This window comes from Struthio camelus, chromosome 3 (assembly GCF_040807025.1).
Source record: "Struthio camelus isolate bStrCam1 chromosome 3, bStrCam1.hap1, whole genome shotgun sequence".
Lineage (NCBI taxonomy): Eukaryota > Metazoa > Chordata > Aves > Struthioniformes > Struthionidae > Struthio > Struthio camelus.
In genome coordinates, this window is record NC_090944.1 from 68721220 (window position 1) to 68736567 (window position 15348).

Genomic DNA, 15348 nt, shown 5'->3' on the forward strand with positions numbered 1-15348 from the left:
CAAGTGGCAAGCGTTGGGATGGAGAGTATCTGAAGAAGTCAGAGAAGGTCTTAAGAGGAGACACATCTATTCACATACCTTAGTTATGCAACTCTTACCTAAGGGGTCTTTTTGCTTTTTGAAAACTGTTTTATATTAAGTTGGGGAGTTGATGTAGCTGTTTCTAAATAACTCCCAGATGCAGATGGGCTCTGAAGAAAGCTTCAAGACAGCTTCAAGTCATATTTTTCTAGGTACAGTCAGACTATGCTGTTATATAACTGGTTGCTGACCCTGGTTTCACCATGGAAATGGTTTGTGACAATCCCACCTATAATATCACATGCTGTTTTGAAAATCCGGGAATCAAAAAGCAGCAGACTCCATTTCATCAGATCTCTGCATTGTCTTCTGTAACAGAGGAGTGCACTTCTGTAGCTTCCGTGTCTTTTTTCTTTTTTTGATTGATGGTATTAGTATTTTAGACTTTTTTTCTTGTAAAACCGTTCACAGGCAAAACAATGCCATTGATTGTAATGTAATTCATTGTTCAGAATGCCTGTCTGTACACGTTTAACTCTTCATAGACCTCATGTGCTTCTGAATTCTTAGATTTCCATGCCAGTAAACTCTCCTTGGAATTATAGAGTTCATTCTGTTTGTCAGTATACCAGAGTTTTTTTTAATCTATTCATTGTACATTGGTAAGAGCGTGCTTCCTCAGTACACCAGTGCACAGTGCTTAATTTGGATTACTATGAACGACACATTCTGGTTCTACTTCAGTTGCTGTTCTGGGGAAATAAGCTCTCGAACTCTAGTTTGGGTGTCTCTTAAAGAACAGATTTGTACGTTCTACTATGAACTGACTTTATGCAATGAAGGTTGAAATGCTGAAGTCACTATATAAGCACAGAATATTAGTACAATCACTTCAGTTTCAGTTGTTATGAGGAACATGGGACCAAATATTAAAATAAATATGCGGGGAAAAGAAGATGATGGTTAGTAATATGTTGAGCTGTTGAGTATCCGCTTCCATGTTGATGGAGGGCAACACCTTCCATCAGGTTAATTTCTTACTTATGATCCTTGTGTGTTACTTTAATGTAAAAACAAATCTGAATTAAAATGGATTTTTGTTAAAACCACTGCTGTTATATTTCTCATTTGATAATATTCTGAGTTTCACCTGAAAGTATGTAGTAAGAACCATATGTGTTAATGCTAACAGACAAGGCTTTTTAACAAAGTGATAATAATCTCTCACTCTGCAAGACAGCAGCTCGCTCCAAAGTTTACTCTTTCCATCTGACACTGAAATCGTTGTTGAGTCAGAATTCTTTTAACTCCTTTGCTGTCAGGCTTTTATATGTTTATGAAGAAAAACTTTTAAGATGTTGTTGCAGAGTGCTGACCCTCGTAAGAGTGAGAGGCAGTTTGACAGTGCTAAATGCCTCAGAAGTCTTTATGTAATAGGAGGAAAAAAAAGCTGAGAATTCATTTGATTCTCCTTTGTCAAAAGGATGTTCTGACTTTACCTGGCAGAAGTGACTTAATTTCAGGCACAAGAAGTGACTGAAAGTTTGTTTAGTGATCTGGGAGCTTTAGAACGATGCAAAGAGGCAATATAGTTTAGTTTCTTCTTATTTACTACACTGTATTTTGTATTGTCTTACTTATATAACAGCTCACTATTGTGTTTAAACTAAGAAATGTCAAGATTTCCCTTAGAACTTGGATAGATCTTTAGGCTGTTCAGCTTTCAGAACTGGTATTTTTCTTCTCTTTCTCCCTATGGTTTGTCGAGGATGACTTTTTTTTTTCCTGCAAACACTGTGCAAACAACTGAATGTCTGAAATCTATGTTAAAAATAGCAAAGGTTATTTGAAATTTGTGTCCACCGAATCCTGGGTTATCATGGCTGTCAAATGAGGGTGTCCGCCCCCCCCCCCCCCCCCCAACTACTGTTAATGAATTCCAGAACTATGGCCTAGAGAAGTTTGTATCACTTCCTGGTGTTGCCAGGTTAAGGCTAGGCAGGTGAATTTAGTTTTTACAGTGTTACTTTGGTATGTTCTTTAGCCTGGTCTCCTCGATCCATCTCCGGGTTTGTGTGCCTAAATAGCTTTGTGGAGCTGGCATTTTGTGGATTTGCCTACTGTCGCCCAGCAAACCTATACGTGTATATAGGGAGAGCTATTTTCAGTTGTGCTGGATTTGGTTCCTCTTTCTATCTGAACAAGAATACTTGGAAAGTGCATTCATAAAATCCACTTCTGTACAGGAAAAATGCAGAGTTCCTTCTTTGTATGTCTTAAGTTCACGTGGTAGGTGTGAAGATTATTTAGTTCTGCTTTTTGATGACTGACTTCTGTTGACCTAAAAGCATGGCGAGATCACGAGAGGAACCATTTTATATGAAATTTTAATCACTGACAATATCGTGTACCATTTTCTGCTGTATGTTATAATAAATGCTATACATAAGCTTATTGCAAAAACTAAACCTAAATAGCTGGTCTATATTGCAGTATATAGGAAGGATGTCTGATCTTGTGTTTATCTTATTAGCTAGGTCAGTACTTCTCTCTGCCTGTTCTCACAGCTCTTAAATCCTAAATTCCACTTGCAGCGTTTGGAGAAGTAGGAGGAGGATATATAATGCGGAGAAAACTGTGTCTAGGGAAATTAGCATGCTTATAAGATGGGAGATACTTAAAACATTGTGACTGCTGACATGGACAGAATGTAATTGCTAGCCAGTGTTGCTGTCATCTGATGTGAAAAGATAATTAATATCTTTTCCTTTAGAAAATGTTTCCTTCAGCTGACAAAGAAATTACAATGTGATACATTTGTAACACCAGCTTCTGAACTCGAGGAATGTCACTGTCTATTGAAGCTGTTTTAGTATGGTTTGGAATTCAAGCATAATGATCTCCCTTTAGGGAGCAGGAGTTGTTTCCTTATTGTTGCACCTTTATATGTGTTGATTGTGAAATACTTTTTTAAAACCATAGTTCGTGATTGGGTAAGTTTTTACACCTGATTGGCTGAGATGTTTTCCACTTGAAATGATACAGCCATACCTATTTTTAAAACATGTAAATACCTTTAGAAAATGGAGATGGGACCCTTCTTCCTGTTTACAGTGAGATTTTCATTTATTCTACATGTTTTATGTCACAAGATGATGGGAATATATAATGTAAATATTTTGAGCACATACACCTGAGTATGTGGTAACTTAATTATGCTCAAAAAGTTGTAGCAGCTTCCTGGTGTAAGCCATTTTGTAAAGAATGTGTATGAATTTTGTGTTTCCAGTGCAAGTGATGCAGTTCATGAGCTTACAACTCTCTGAATGTTTATATCTTCCAGATATACAGAAGAGATTATTCCCCGGCACCCGTGCCTGAAACTTGTTAGTAACTGTGAGCAGATGCTTTCCAGCCACACATCGAGGCGCCTGATAACCATGGAAAAGGTGAAAGAATTCAAGGTAAGCTTGAATTCTGATTATATTGTGTAAAATGCTAGGTATTACATTCATGAAAGGTTTGTCTGATCTTCATTTCTATTGCTCTTGAGATTTTTGTGATGAGAGTTAGAGCTTTTGTAAAATTGCCACACATTTCTTTAAAATAAGTTGTGTAGTGATTGGAGGGAGTGTTCTAGTTTTAGTCTTTTCTTTTTCTCCTCAGCTTTTGGTAAACTTTTCATTCTGGGCAAGAAGCATAACAGTGTGAAAGGATCTTTGAAGTTATGCTTGCTTGCAGGAATTGTGTATGCTTTTCTTGGAAAACTCCACAGTGCAAATCAGATCCACAAAGATGCTTAGATGCCTAAATTCCCACTCATTCCAAAGTGTAATTAGGTGGCCAAATATTAGGTGGAAATATGCTCTAGAGGACCCTGCTTGAGCAGGGAGGTTGGACTAGATGATCTCCAGAGGTCCCTTCCAACCTCAACCGTTCTGTGATTCTGTAAATAAGTACTAAATGTGTTTGTGGATCTGGCAGTACAGGTACACCATGTTCAGTTCTGTCACTTCATTTTTACAGTGGTACTTTTGATCTTTAAATCAGTAGAAGGATAAGAGGAACGCAGCTTTTGGAAAAAATATTGAATCTTGACATAAGTACAGCAAAGCAAAGGGGGGCTTTTTAACTTTTTTTTTTTTTTTTGGGGGGGGGGGGGGTTAACACTAAGTGCCTCTCCTGAGGCACTAAGACTTGAGAATATTGCTTTCAGGTCTCCTTCCCATTCTTTCTGCCTTTTCCTCTCACCTGTTTATATTAAGAGATACAAAACCAAGGTGAAGCAAGTTCTTAGTGAAAATGTATGCAAAAGGTGAGCTGGTGTTTTTTACTTGTCAGGTGGAAGAGCTATTTTAAATGACAGGAGACAGAGTCAAACTGCTGTGTCTGCATGGTGCTTGCACTAATAACGCAGCACGACTTCAGCCATCATTAACATTATGAGCGTAGTACTGAACTTCTCAAGCAACACCTGAATTTTTGTAAAATACCGTATGTGGAATTAGGAGACAAAGCTGCCAACTTTGTCAGTAGCAAACCAAGACGGAGAATTAAGAAACTTCTTGACAGGCATGTCTCAAGGTGTTCGTGGAGGTTTTCTGTAGAGTTTTTTTGTTTGCTAGTGGGTATGTGATTACCAGTGCTACAGGATAAGGTGTTCTGATTTATAAAGTATATTCATCCTTCTGTTAACAGGCTTTCCATCATTTGTTACCTTTGTTTTGTGAATTGCCTATTCTTCAGTACATGCTTTGACAGGTTCATGTCTGGAAATGGTTAGATTTGACCACCTGGTGCTAGTGGCCAGGCCTGCTGCTTAGATAAAACTGTGCAGGTGATTCTGCTCAGGACACTAGAAGTCTTTTAGAAAACTTAGAGATACCAGAAGCCCATGTACTGTTTCTGGTGATGCAATGGTTGTGCAGATATTGTTTCCTTAGCTTGTGCCTGTTTGTTTTAGAGTCATGTTGTTTGGCATCTTACTATCTTAAGACCTCCCCTCCCCTCCACAGTGTCCCTTAACTGGCATGTTTCCTGTTCTCTTCACTCTTGAGGACGTGTGTTTTAAGATGTTAAGACAGGAAAAAGTCTTTGAGGTAGTTACTTCTGATTCACTAGATAATACGATAACGATTCACCAGTGGGCGCTTAGTTAAGCTTTTATTTATTTATATTTTTCCTCCCCTGTATGAAACGATGAATCTGTATTCATATACGGGTATTATGTTTCCAGGCAGTTCCTGTTTGCTTTACTAAACAGGTTCATAACAGGAACTAAGGTATCCCTTGTAGTTCAGCTTCCTGTAGTATTCTCAAGTGACTGGGAGGTTTTACAAACTATGTAGGATCATTATGCCATCCTTCAGTATCCCCAGTGTTTGCCACCGGTAATGAACTGTGAATTTCACAGTAAATTCCGTTTGATTATTAACACTCTAAACTCTTAACTGAAGAGGAATTTCATCAGGTGCTCAACATGAAATTAATGGTACAATTTTGTTGTGCTTATAGTATACAGGAAAGCAAATTGAGCGTAAGTCTAATTGAAGTGTTATCTATTAAAATCAATCATAAGCATGAAGATCATATATATTGGATGAGAAACATTGCAAAAGATGGCATATAACTTTATATCTTTTAAGTATCCAGTCTATTCTATTTAAGTTTAAAATGAAATTGCACCAACTGAAAAATATTTCTTACTGAACATATCGTTGAAATGAATAGATTTTTCCAGCATGCGCACAATGTAAGCAGATAATAATGATAATAAACATGAATGAATGAAGGCAGTTGTGGAGTGCAGTTAACAGTAACCAGCTAGCCCCTTCTAGTTTTCTAAAACCTAAAAGGTAGAAGAACTAGAGAAGTGAAGAACTAAATCACAGCATGGGGTAGCAACCAAATAGATGTGATATGAGGTGAAGGCTTACTAGCCTGATGTATTACTTTTTCTACGGATTTTAGTTTCCCTTCTTCTGGTATTAAATGGTTATGGATCTCCCCAATATCTGTAAGCCTGAGAGAAAACTCTCTAAGGTAAGTGATATTAGAGCAGGTAGGACTGTGCGAGTCTAGCCTCATTAATGTAGAGAGAGTTTTTGAAGCAGTAAAAATAGAAGTTCAGCTCTCCAAAGTCTCTGAACATCCATATTTAAGAGCTGAAACGCAGTAGTAGTGGAAGAATATGAGTAGCTGTTGGCTCAGCAAATTTATGTTGTAAGGTCTGTGAACTGTTATCTAGTAGGAATCCAATTTTTTGCTCTAGGTCAGAGACAGTTTGAAACAATTCTTCTGGACTGAACCAAGTCAAAATGTACTTTCCATTGTGCCACATTATTTTTCAAGAGTCTTTAAAAATCTACTTTTATAAGACTGAAAAATCTCAATCTGTTCTATCTCTATCTTTTTTTTTTTTTTTAATTGTTAAACTGGTAAGTTGTTAATCAATAAGAAAATTGGAGTAAAACAACTTACAGTGTTACTACCAAGTAACCTAAACAGGTTTTTGGAAATCTATATCCAGTGGTCAACGCCCTGTTTTCGGAAGGGATGGACTTGCTAACAATCTTTAATTCGAAGGTTGTGTGATGTTCCCTTTCTTTATAATGATATGTCTAGCTTTTTTTTTTCTGAAGCTTATTGGTTTCCCCATAATTTTTTTTTGGCTGCTGCAGAATTGCTAGCACTTTCATATACGTTTTGCTCCTCTGCTGGCAGTATTACAGAGATGCATCATTTCTATTTGGCTGGTAAATGCTACCTAATTCTGAAGTTTCTACTTCAGAGGACTATTTAAAAATGTTGGAGGAGAGGTCTCTAACTGACAAGGACTGAGAAAGACACCTGGAAATTATATGGCAAGATAAAGCGGAAAACTTGACTGAAGAATAAACTCTGACCAAATGACTACCCAGGAAGGGGCTCTAACGTATTGAGCTTACAGATCCACAATGCTGAATGGATCTAACATTTCCACATCACACAGCCACACTAAGAATCTTTATTGATGTTGAATTTTTCCTACCAAATGTAGCAGTGTCTGTTCCTGGATGTGACCCTGCTGTCCTTGATTTGAAAATTACTTGGTGTTGTTTATAGCTGTATAGCATTAGTACAAATGGTTTCTGTACATCTGGTGCTGGACAGTAGCTACAGTGGTAGGAAGCTGTGATAAGGCAAAGAAGATTTTTAAACACAAACTGAATGTGGGTAATTACCCGAAGGCTGAACTGAGGCCGGTAGATTCATAAAAACCTTTTGAATTGCACTTAATATCTGCTAAGATTTAAATAAAAGCAAAGTTCACTTTTGTTATCTGTAAGCTCCTTCCTCTTTATTCCACTTCTATTTTTATTTACTGGAAGCATGTGACACCTTTTTTAGCGTTGCCTTTAGAAAAACATTAAGTTGAAAATTCAAATTAGCTGAAAGCATTTTGGTAGCATCTACTTTTGACAAGAGTTTTGTTCGTTTTGGATTGTCACAGGAGTCACTGTAAAACATCTCAGAGTGTAAGTTTTATGTGATGTTATAAGTGATGACAGTTGTTTGTGATTAGACTGCTGTTTTGAGAACTCAAATTATTCGAAGTCAAAACCAAGGATGATTTAAAAAAAAAAAAATGGCCAGGGCGTAAAGAACATCTTCAGTTCAGACCTTTACAAACAAAGGAAGAAATATTTGTTTTTTAGTAGTGCTGGTAGAATGCAGAAACACCTGACTTACTGCCAAGTAAGCTGATTATTGCTGATCAGTCTTGACACATGGCTGAAGGAAATGCGTTCTTGGGAAGTTTCACTATTTTATGCAGAATAACCAGTAACACACTTTGTCCTGTAAACTGACATTGTACTGTTGTTTCACAGGAAGTAAAGTGACAGAGGCTTCCTTACGCTTTCTACTTATCCTTAGATGAAGCTTCATTGTCCAGTGAGTCAAGCTAAGAGAAAGAAAGGGACTGCCTCCCTTCCAGCACTGCAGTTCAGCTCTGCTCTCTGAGTTTAACCTTAAAACAAACAAACAAAACATTAGGGAAAGGGAAAACATGTATGTTGACTGCGCTGGACAGTTAATGGGCTTAAGAGAGAGCTGACACTGGTATGGTCTTTAATTGAAATCTTCCCTGTGACTTTGTCCAGCTTATTCGTTACTGTGTCCTGCCCACCTTTTCCTACTGGAAAGATCTTCTCTTGCCACAAAACATTCCTGCCAGTTCTTTAGAATGCGTATTCTACCAGTTTATGCTTCTCAAAATACAATTTAACTGAGGATGTTTGATGGACTTCCTTATTAAAATGAACTGTTGCCTAATGCCCAAGAAAATTCTAATCTTATTAGGCAGAATAAATAGTTTCATTAATAAGAAATTTTGACACATTTTTCTCTCCGCAGAGTTAAAAGTGGCCTGTTACTAGTGTTCAGATTGTACACATTCAGCTCCCTGTATAGGTACAAAATAACTGGAATGGATATCCCAAATCAGAATTTGTTCAGAATTCATTAGACTCTGAAATCCAAGAATTGCTTTTATTTTGATCAGTTCTTGTATTCCCTGTAAAACTATTTTAATGACTAAATGTCAGCATTGAGTGGCATTTCCAAACAGTTCAGGATTTCTTGTTTCCTTTTCCATTTTTAAGAAGCAGTCCCCAATCTGTGTTTTTTCTTTATTGGGCAGTCATGCCTGTATAGAGGGGAGAGAGCAAATGGGAGCTCTGAAACTGGAATTATGATGATGTGTGCCAGGAGATCTCTTTGTAAGCTCTCCCAAGAAATCGCTGCCTGAATGCAAATGTCCTCTGGTTTAGCAAGCACAGCTTTTGATGAGGTATGGATTTACAAAATGGATTCTGCTGTGGTGTGATGCACCAAGCCTGTTAACATTTGATGAATGCAGATGCTCCTCCTTACAGCTGTGTTTTAACCTAAAGTTTACATACCGCATCGTCTTGCTGCCCTAACCAGCTTAGGGGTAGAGGGGGGTAGTTCCTTCCTCCCTTCACCCTGCTTCAGCGTTTTCTTACTTAAGGAATCAAGATGAATGCTATACAGATGTGTGACCTCTTAGAGGTTATAGGGTTTAAATTTTATGTTAAAATACTGTTAATCCATATATCATTATCCTTTGGGGTGAAATATCCCATCCATTTCTCAAAACATGTAAACTACGTAGGATTGTCATTAAAATACTTCCCATTCTGTCTACCAAATGAGATATCTAAAAATATATGTTTAGGTTGAAGAGGGATTATTGACCTGCAAATTCAGGGGAAGGACAAGCGCTCTTTTCCTAACAGTGGTTCTGTATAATTCCTTGGGAGGAATACAGGGACGAGTGTATTGAGTGTGCAGGGATGCGACAAGGAAGGCTAAGGCCCAGTTGGAATTCAGTCTGGCAAGGGATGTCAAGGACAACAAGAAAGGCTTCTTCAAATACATCAACAGCAAAAGGAAGACTAGGGAAAACGTGGGCCCACTGCTGAATGGGGCGGGTGCCCTGGTAACAAAGGATATAGAAAAGGCAGAGTTATTGAATGCCTTCTTTGCTTCCGTCTTCACTGCTAAGGCCAGTCCTGAGGAATTCCAGACCTTGGAGACAACAGAGGAAGTCTGGAGAAAGGAAGACTCTCCCTTAGTTGAGGAGGATCGGGTTCGAGATCTTTTGTCCAACCTTGACATCCATAAATCCATGGGCCCCCAATGGGATGCACCCACAAGTGCTGAGGGAGCTGGCGGATGTCACTGCTAGGCCACTCTCCATCATCTTGGAAAGGACATGGAGATCAGGAGAGGTGCCTGAGGACTGGAAGAAAGCCAGTGTCACCCCAGTCTTCCAAAAGGGCAAGAAGGAGGAGCCAGGGAACTCCAGGCCTGTCAGCCTCACCTCCATCCCTGGAAAGGTGATGGAACAGCTCCTCCTGGAGGTCCTCACTAAGCATCTGGAGGACAAGAAGGTGATCAGGAGTAGTCAGCATGGATTCACCCAAGGGAAATCATGCTTGACCAATCTGGTAGCCTTCTCTGATGGAATGACTGGCTGGGTAGATGAGGGCAGAGCAGCGGATGTTGTCTACCTGGACTTCAGCAAGGCTTTGGACACTGTCTCCCATCACATCCTCCTAGGTAAGCTCAGGAAGTGTGGGCTGGATGAGTGGACAGTGAGGTGGCTTGAGAACTGGCTGGATGGCCGAGCTCAGAGGGTTGTGGTGAATGGCGCAGAGTCTAGTTGGAGGCCTGTGGCTAGTGGTGTCCCCCAGGGCTCAGTCCTGGGTCCAGTCTGGTTCAATATATTCATCCATGACCTGGAGGAAGGGACAGAGTGCACCCTCAGCAAGTTTGCTGATGATACAGAACTGGGGGGAGTGGCTGACACACGAGAAGGCTGTGCTGCCATTCAGAGGGACCTGGACAGGCTGGAGAGCTGGGCCGAGAGGAACCTCCTGAAGTTCCACAAAGGCAAGTGCAAGGTCCTGCACCTGGGGAGGAATAACCCCAGGCAGCAGGACAGGCTGGGGGTTGACCTGCTGGAAAGCAGCTCTGCCGAGAAGGACCTGGGAGTCCTGGTGGACAACAAGTTAAACATGAGCCAGCAACGTGCCCTTGTGGCCAAGAAGGCCAACGGTCTCCTGGGGTGCATTGGGCAGAGTGTGGCCAGCAGGTGGAGGGAGGTGATCCTGCCCCTCTCCTCAGCCCTGGGGAGGCCTCACCTGGAGTACTGTGTCCAGTCCTGGGCTCCCCAGTCCAAGAGAGACATGGCACTGCTGGAGAGAGTCCAGCGGAGGGCTACCAAGATGATTAGAGGGCTGGAGCACCTCTCCTCTGAAGAAAGACTGCAAGAGCTGGGCCTGTTCAGCCTGGAGAAGAGAAGATTGAGAGGCGATCTCATCAACGTGTACAAGTATCTGAAGGGGGAGTGTCAAGAGGATGAGGCCAGCCTCTTCTCCGTGGTGCTCAGCGACAGGACAAGAGGCAACGGGCACAAACTGAACCACAGGAAGTTCCACCTAAACCTGAGGAAAAACTTCTTCACTGTGAGGGTGACAGAGCATTGGAACAGGTTGCCCAGAGGGGTAGTGGAGTCTCCTTCCCTGGAGATATTCAAAACCTGTCTGGATGTGATCCTGGGCAAACTGCTCTAGAGGACCCTGCTTGAGCAGGGAGGTTGGACTAGATGATCTCCAGAGGTCCCTTCCAACCTAAACGATTCTGTGATAATGGAGAACCAGTGGGTTCTGTGAGTGGGTTCTGTTCTCTTCTATGAGAAGAGAATATCTTCTGTGTCTTAAGTCCTCCTTGTTTTCTGTCTCCCACTAGAAATTTTTCCCATGGATATTTTAAGTCTGTTGATTATGAGCCCGAGAAGGGTATTAGAGATGGCTGTGTTTCACCTGGTGATCAAAAGACAATAGGTAGTACTGTGTTTTTAATAGGTTTTATTAGGTCATTTTCTCCTACTAGTTTCCAACTTCTCACTCTTTAAATGGAACTAATTTCCTCATGATGATGTGCATGTTTTACACATTAGATTTCCACGTGAAATTTAACACTTATCCACTTAATTTAAGCCAGTAGCATGCCACTGGTATCTGCTAGGATAGTAGATGAGAACTACTTTCATAGGGATATCTCACTGTGTCCAGAAGAGGGCACTTGTACATGCACACGTACATCTTGCTGTGTTACTAGGCTTTGTTTCACTCCTTTAGAATGTATATTACTGCACTGTGCGTACTCCAAAGCAGGGTCTGATGTTGACCTGTCTACGTGAAAACCTAGAAAGACTACAAAATACCTGAAAGGAGAGACGTTCACTAGAGTTCATTCACCCTTGTATTTTACTAATTCGGTGATGTATGAAAATACAGACTTTATTTACTTCAATGTTATTGCTACTTGTGCTAAAGCATTCTGGAGCAACCTTATTTTCAAGTACAAATGAATAAACCTGAAATGTAAGCTTAAGTAATGAACCAATCTGTTATGTTGCTGTGTTGCTTAAGTAAAAACTTGCAGTAAGCCATGAGCATGCATTGAGAAGAAACACTTTGCAAAGAAGAGTTCTAGTTCTGTTGTGTGCTTGGTTTTATTTTTTCTTTGCACAGTTTGTTTTTTCTTGAGAGACTGTTTATATCAGTTCCATCTTGTTAGTGAGTTTGATAAACTGACATCGACCATAAGTGCTAAACTGTTTTTAATGTCACCATCTGTTTTCTTTAGCACTGAAATTTAAGTTTGATGTATCATTTATCTTAGGATATTGATAACAATAGTTGACAAGTATCTTCATATTTAATTGTATAAAACCATTATGTGTGACAAACTAAATCTTTGGGCATATAATGGTCGAATCTTCTAAACTGTATTCTTGACTGATGTCAAATAAGTATTATGTGTAAGGATTTACAATGTCAGTTTTAACTTTCAGAGGTAAGTAAAAGCTAAACAAGGAAAATATCCTCTGTACCGCTTCAGTATTTGTAGGAACTCATGTTAGCCATTTGTGTTCCTCTCCTGTTTATATCTGCTTTCCACAAACCTCTGAGTGATTGGATTTTCCACATGGTATTTTTCCAGAAACTAATCTTTAGATTTTCTGTTACAAAAGACTGTGTGGCATGGTACTTATGCTTCCATTCATTCAGGGAAGGCTTGAATTCTAGTGATGGTAGCTGAGATGTTCCAGTGATTCAGCATAGTTCAAGTTTCAAGTGTCCGATACTGACAACTTGCACGGAGTAGAATAATAGAAATTTGAATGAATACTTGAAAAGAAAAAGAACTTAAAATACTAAAAAAAAGAAAAAACTTTTCTGCTTAGAGATTATATTTGTCAATGTCACATTACGTATTATCCGTTGCATATGAGTTCTCATTTGTGTTTAATATTACAGTTTGTGGTAGGATGTCTTTGTTCTTCTTAATCCTAATGAAAAACTTATCTTTGTATCTTTAGAATTTTTCGATTAATCTAATGACTTAATTTTTGCAAATCAGTGGCAAAATACTTGCTTTTGCTCACAATTATTTTAAAAAGTTTTGAGGATAAACAATGACAGTGCGCACCGAACATGCTACCATAAATTCTAATGCTTGCCTTTTGATACCATGCAGGATCAAGATCAGAATTCTTACTCATTGGATGGTCAATACATGCCGTACAAGGGACACAATTCTTTTCGTGAGAAGTATTTCAGTGGTGTGACAAAGAGGATTGCCAAGGAAGAAAAAGACAACCAAAAGTAAAATATAATGTAAACAGATTAAAAAATGAGGAAAGAATGAAGATCGTGTTTCTTTGTAAGGACATCTGGATGTGAACATTCATCTGGATGCTTCAGAAAATAAATACTGCTTTTCATTTTAAAACAAGATGAAACCCACAACACAGGTTGAGAGCAGTTCTTTTTAATTAGCTTTGTTTATAGCAGATTTTATTGTACAAGTTTTTTGAGCCTTATTTAATTTATATTTGTACTTTCAAGTACTAATGATGATTGACTAAAACGATTATTATTGTTCTTTCACCATTAACATTTACAAAAAGTAGTAGTATTATTTGGCTTCTTAAACTGTGAACATCTGGTTGTTTTCGAAACACGTGGTGGTGATCAAGGATTTGTTATTAAGAAGATCGCTTTCATTTGTTTTGTTTTTTTGTAAATGGTATACAATAAAAACAGCAAAGCTTGTTGTGAGGCTTTTTTTTTTAATTATTGCATGCAATAACTGCTCATATGAATTCTGATTGCTCTGGCTGAGGCCAGCAATGCTTAAAGCAAACAAACAAAAAACATAAAGAAACGCACACACAAAAAAGCCTCTGTGACCTGACAAACTCTGGACAGCCTATTAAACCCTATGAAGCTTGTCCGCATCTGAAGCTCATCTGTACCTTGGATTTGCTCTTGCATTCCTAAACCTTGACTCTTGGTCAAGCCAACTGCCTGCAGTTTTTGGTTCAGAAACTGATAGTTAAAGCAGTAACAACAACAGCATAAAGTCGGTAATGGTTCCCTAATGGTGTTAGGCCTAATCAAATCTTTGAAACTGAAGCTATGTTTGTTAAAGGGAAAACTTTGCTGAATCCACACCGTGTCCGTCATGAAAATACCTTATCTGAAAACCACTCAGTCAGGATGTTAATGACTTTTCTCAATTTGGTGGTCAAATATGGTCAAATATACTTCAGCAGGGCGTTGGTGAATTTATCTATTTCCTCCAGCCAGATAAACCCTTCCTTCTTAATTTGCTGAAGGTTATTGACTGTGGTCATATTACGATCTTTATAGATCATAATCTTTGAAGAGCCTCTCCAAAAAACCAATAATACCTAGCAGGCATGAATCATTGTGTATATCTTACTTATTTCATTAACTGAATTCACTTTTTTGTGTGTTGTGGTCCTCAGCTGCAGCAGGGAGAGCTCAAATACTCAATGACAACTTTGTCTGACCTTCTGGATCTAATCTGTGGTGTCTTAGGAAGTTCTGAAATAGTGATTTATTTTCTCTGGTTCCATTATAAATCACTTTGTTTTGAGACTTTTAATGTTAGCCATGTAATAGTTGTTCTGGGCTAACCTTGGAGTAAGCATCAAAGCTCAGAAAATTTTTCAAAAGCAGAATTTGAATTGATCACTTTCAAATATTACATCAAAAAAAATACGGCTTCTGAAAAATTGTCTTCATGTAATTTCTGACTTCAATTTTAGCATTACAATTTGGCATTCAGCTTTTATTACTTTACAAATTAAAATTACTTTCTGTTCTTCCTGGACAAGGAATATTGTAGATGGATTTATTACGTACTTATAACTTAATTTTCGTAGAAGTTACCCTATATAGACATGATCTAAATGGCTAGACGAAATTTAAGGCAGTGGCAAATCTGGCTCTCTCTGTTCAAAAAGAATGATTTAGTTTGTTTCTGCACTGTTTGGTCCAATGTTTAGTCCATTTGGCAGTGGTGTGTAACCTCTGTTAGCAGTTCATATTTAACAGCTCTATTAGTAATTACTAATAGCAATTATTGAAGGATACCATTTTGAACAGAAACTATAAGCATATTTGGGGTGCTACATCAACATCCATTAATCATAAACATTATAGAATTGAAATCAGATGTTCAAACTATACTGATCCCCAACATTAAGACTATCATTTGGAAATATTTCTAATCACTACATTTCTCCTCATTTAACGTGCATGCTGCAAACTATTGTATGCACAGACTTGCAAAGCAGAGAGGCATACTGTAGAGTTGTGATAAAATCTACCAAAGAGTTGTCAAACTTTGCAAGTTTTGTCTCTCTTGTATGTGGGT

The 15348-nt window shown here is 38.8% G+C and overlaps 1 protein-coding gene across 4 annotated transcripts in view; it reads left to right on the top strand.

Annotated features, from left to right (window-relative positions):
* TRMT11 (tRNA methyltransferase 11 homolog) overlaps positions 1–13714 on the top strand; it is a 32282-nt gene extending 18568 nt beyond the window's left edge. For all 4 annotated transcript variants that reach the window (XR_011140192.1, XM_068938214.1, XM_068938216.1 and 1 more), the window contains 2 exons: positions 3365–3485; positions 13138–13714. Coding sequence is in view for 3 of the 4 variants with exons in the window: in XM_068938214.1 (XP_068794315.1) it covers positions 3365–3485; positions 13138–13269 (253 nt within the window). In the remaining variant the exon portion in view is untranslated. The remainder of the gene's footprint in view (positions 1–3364; positions 3486–13137) is intronic.
* The last annotated feature ends 1634 nt before the right edge of the window (positions 13715–15348 follow it).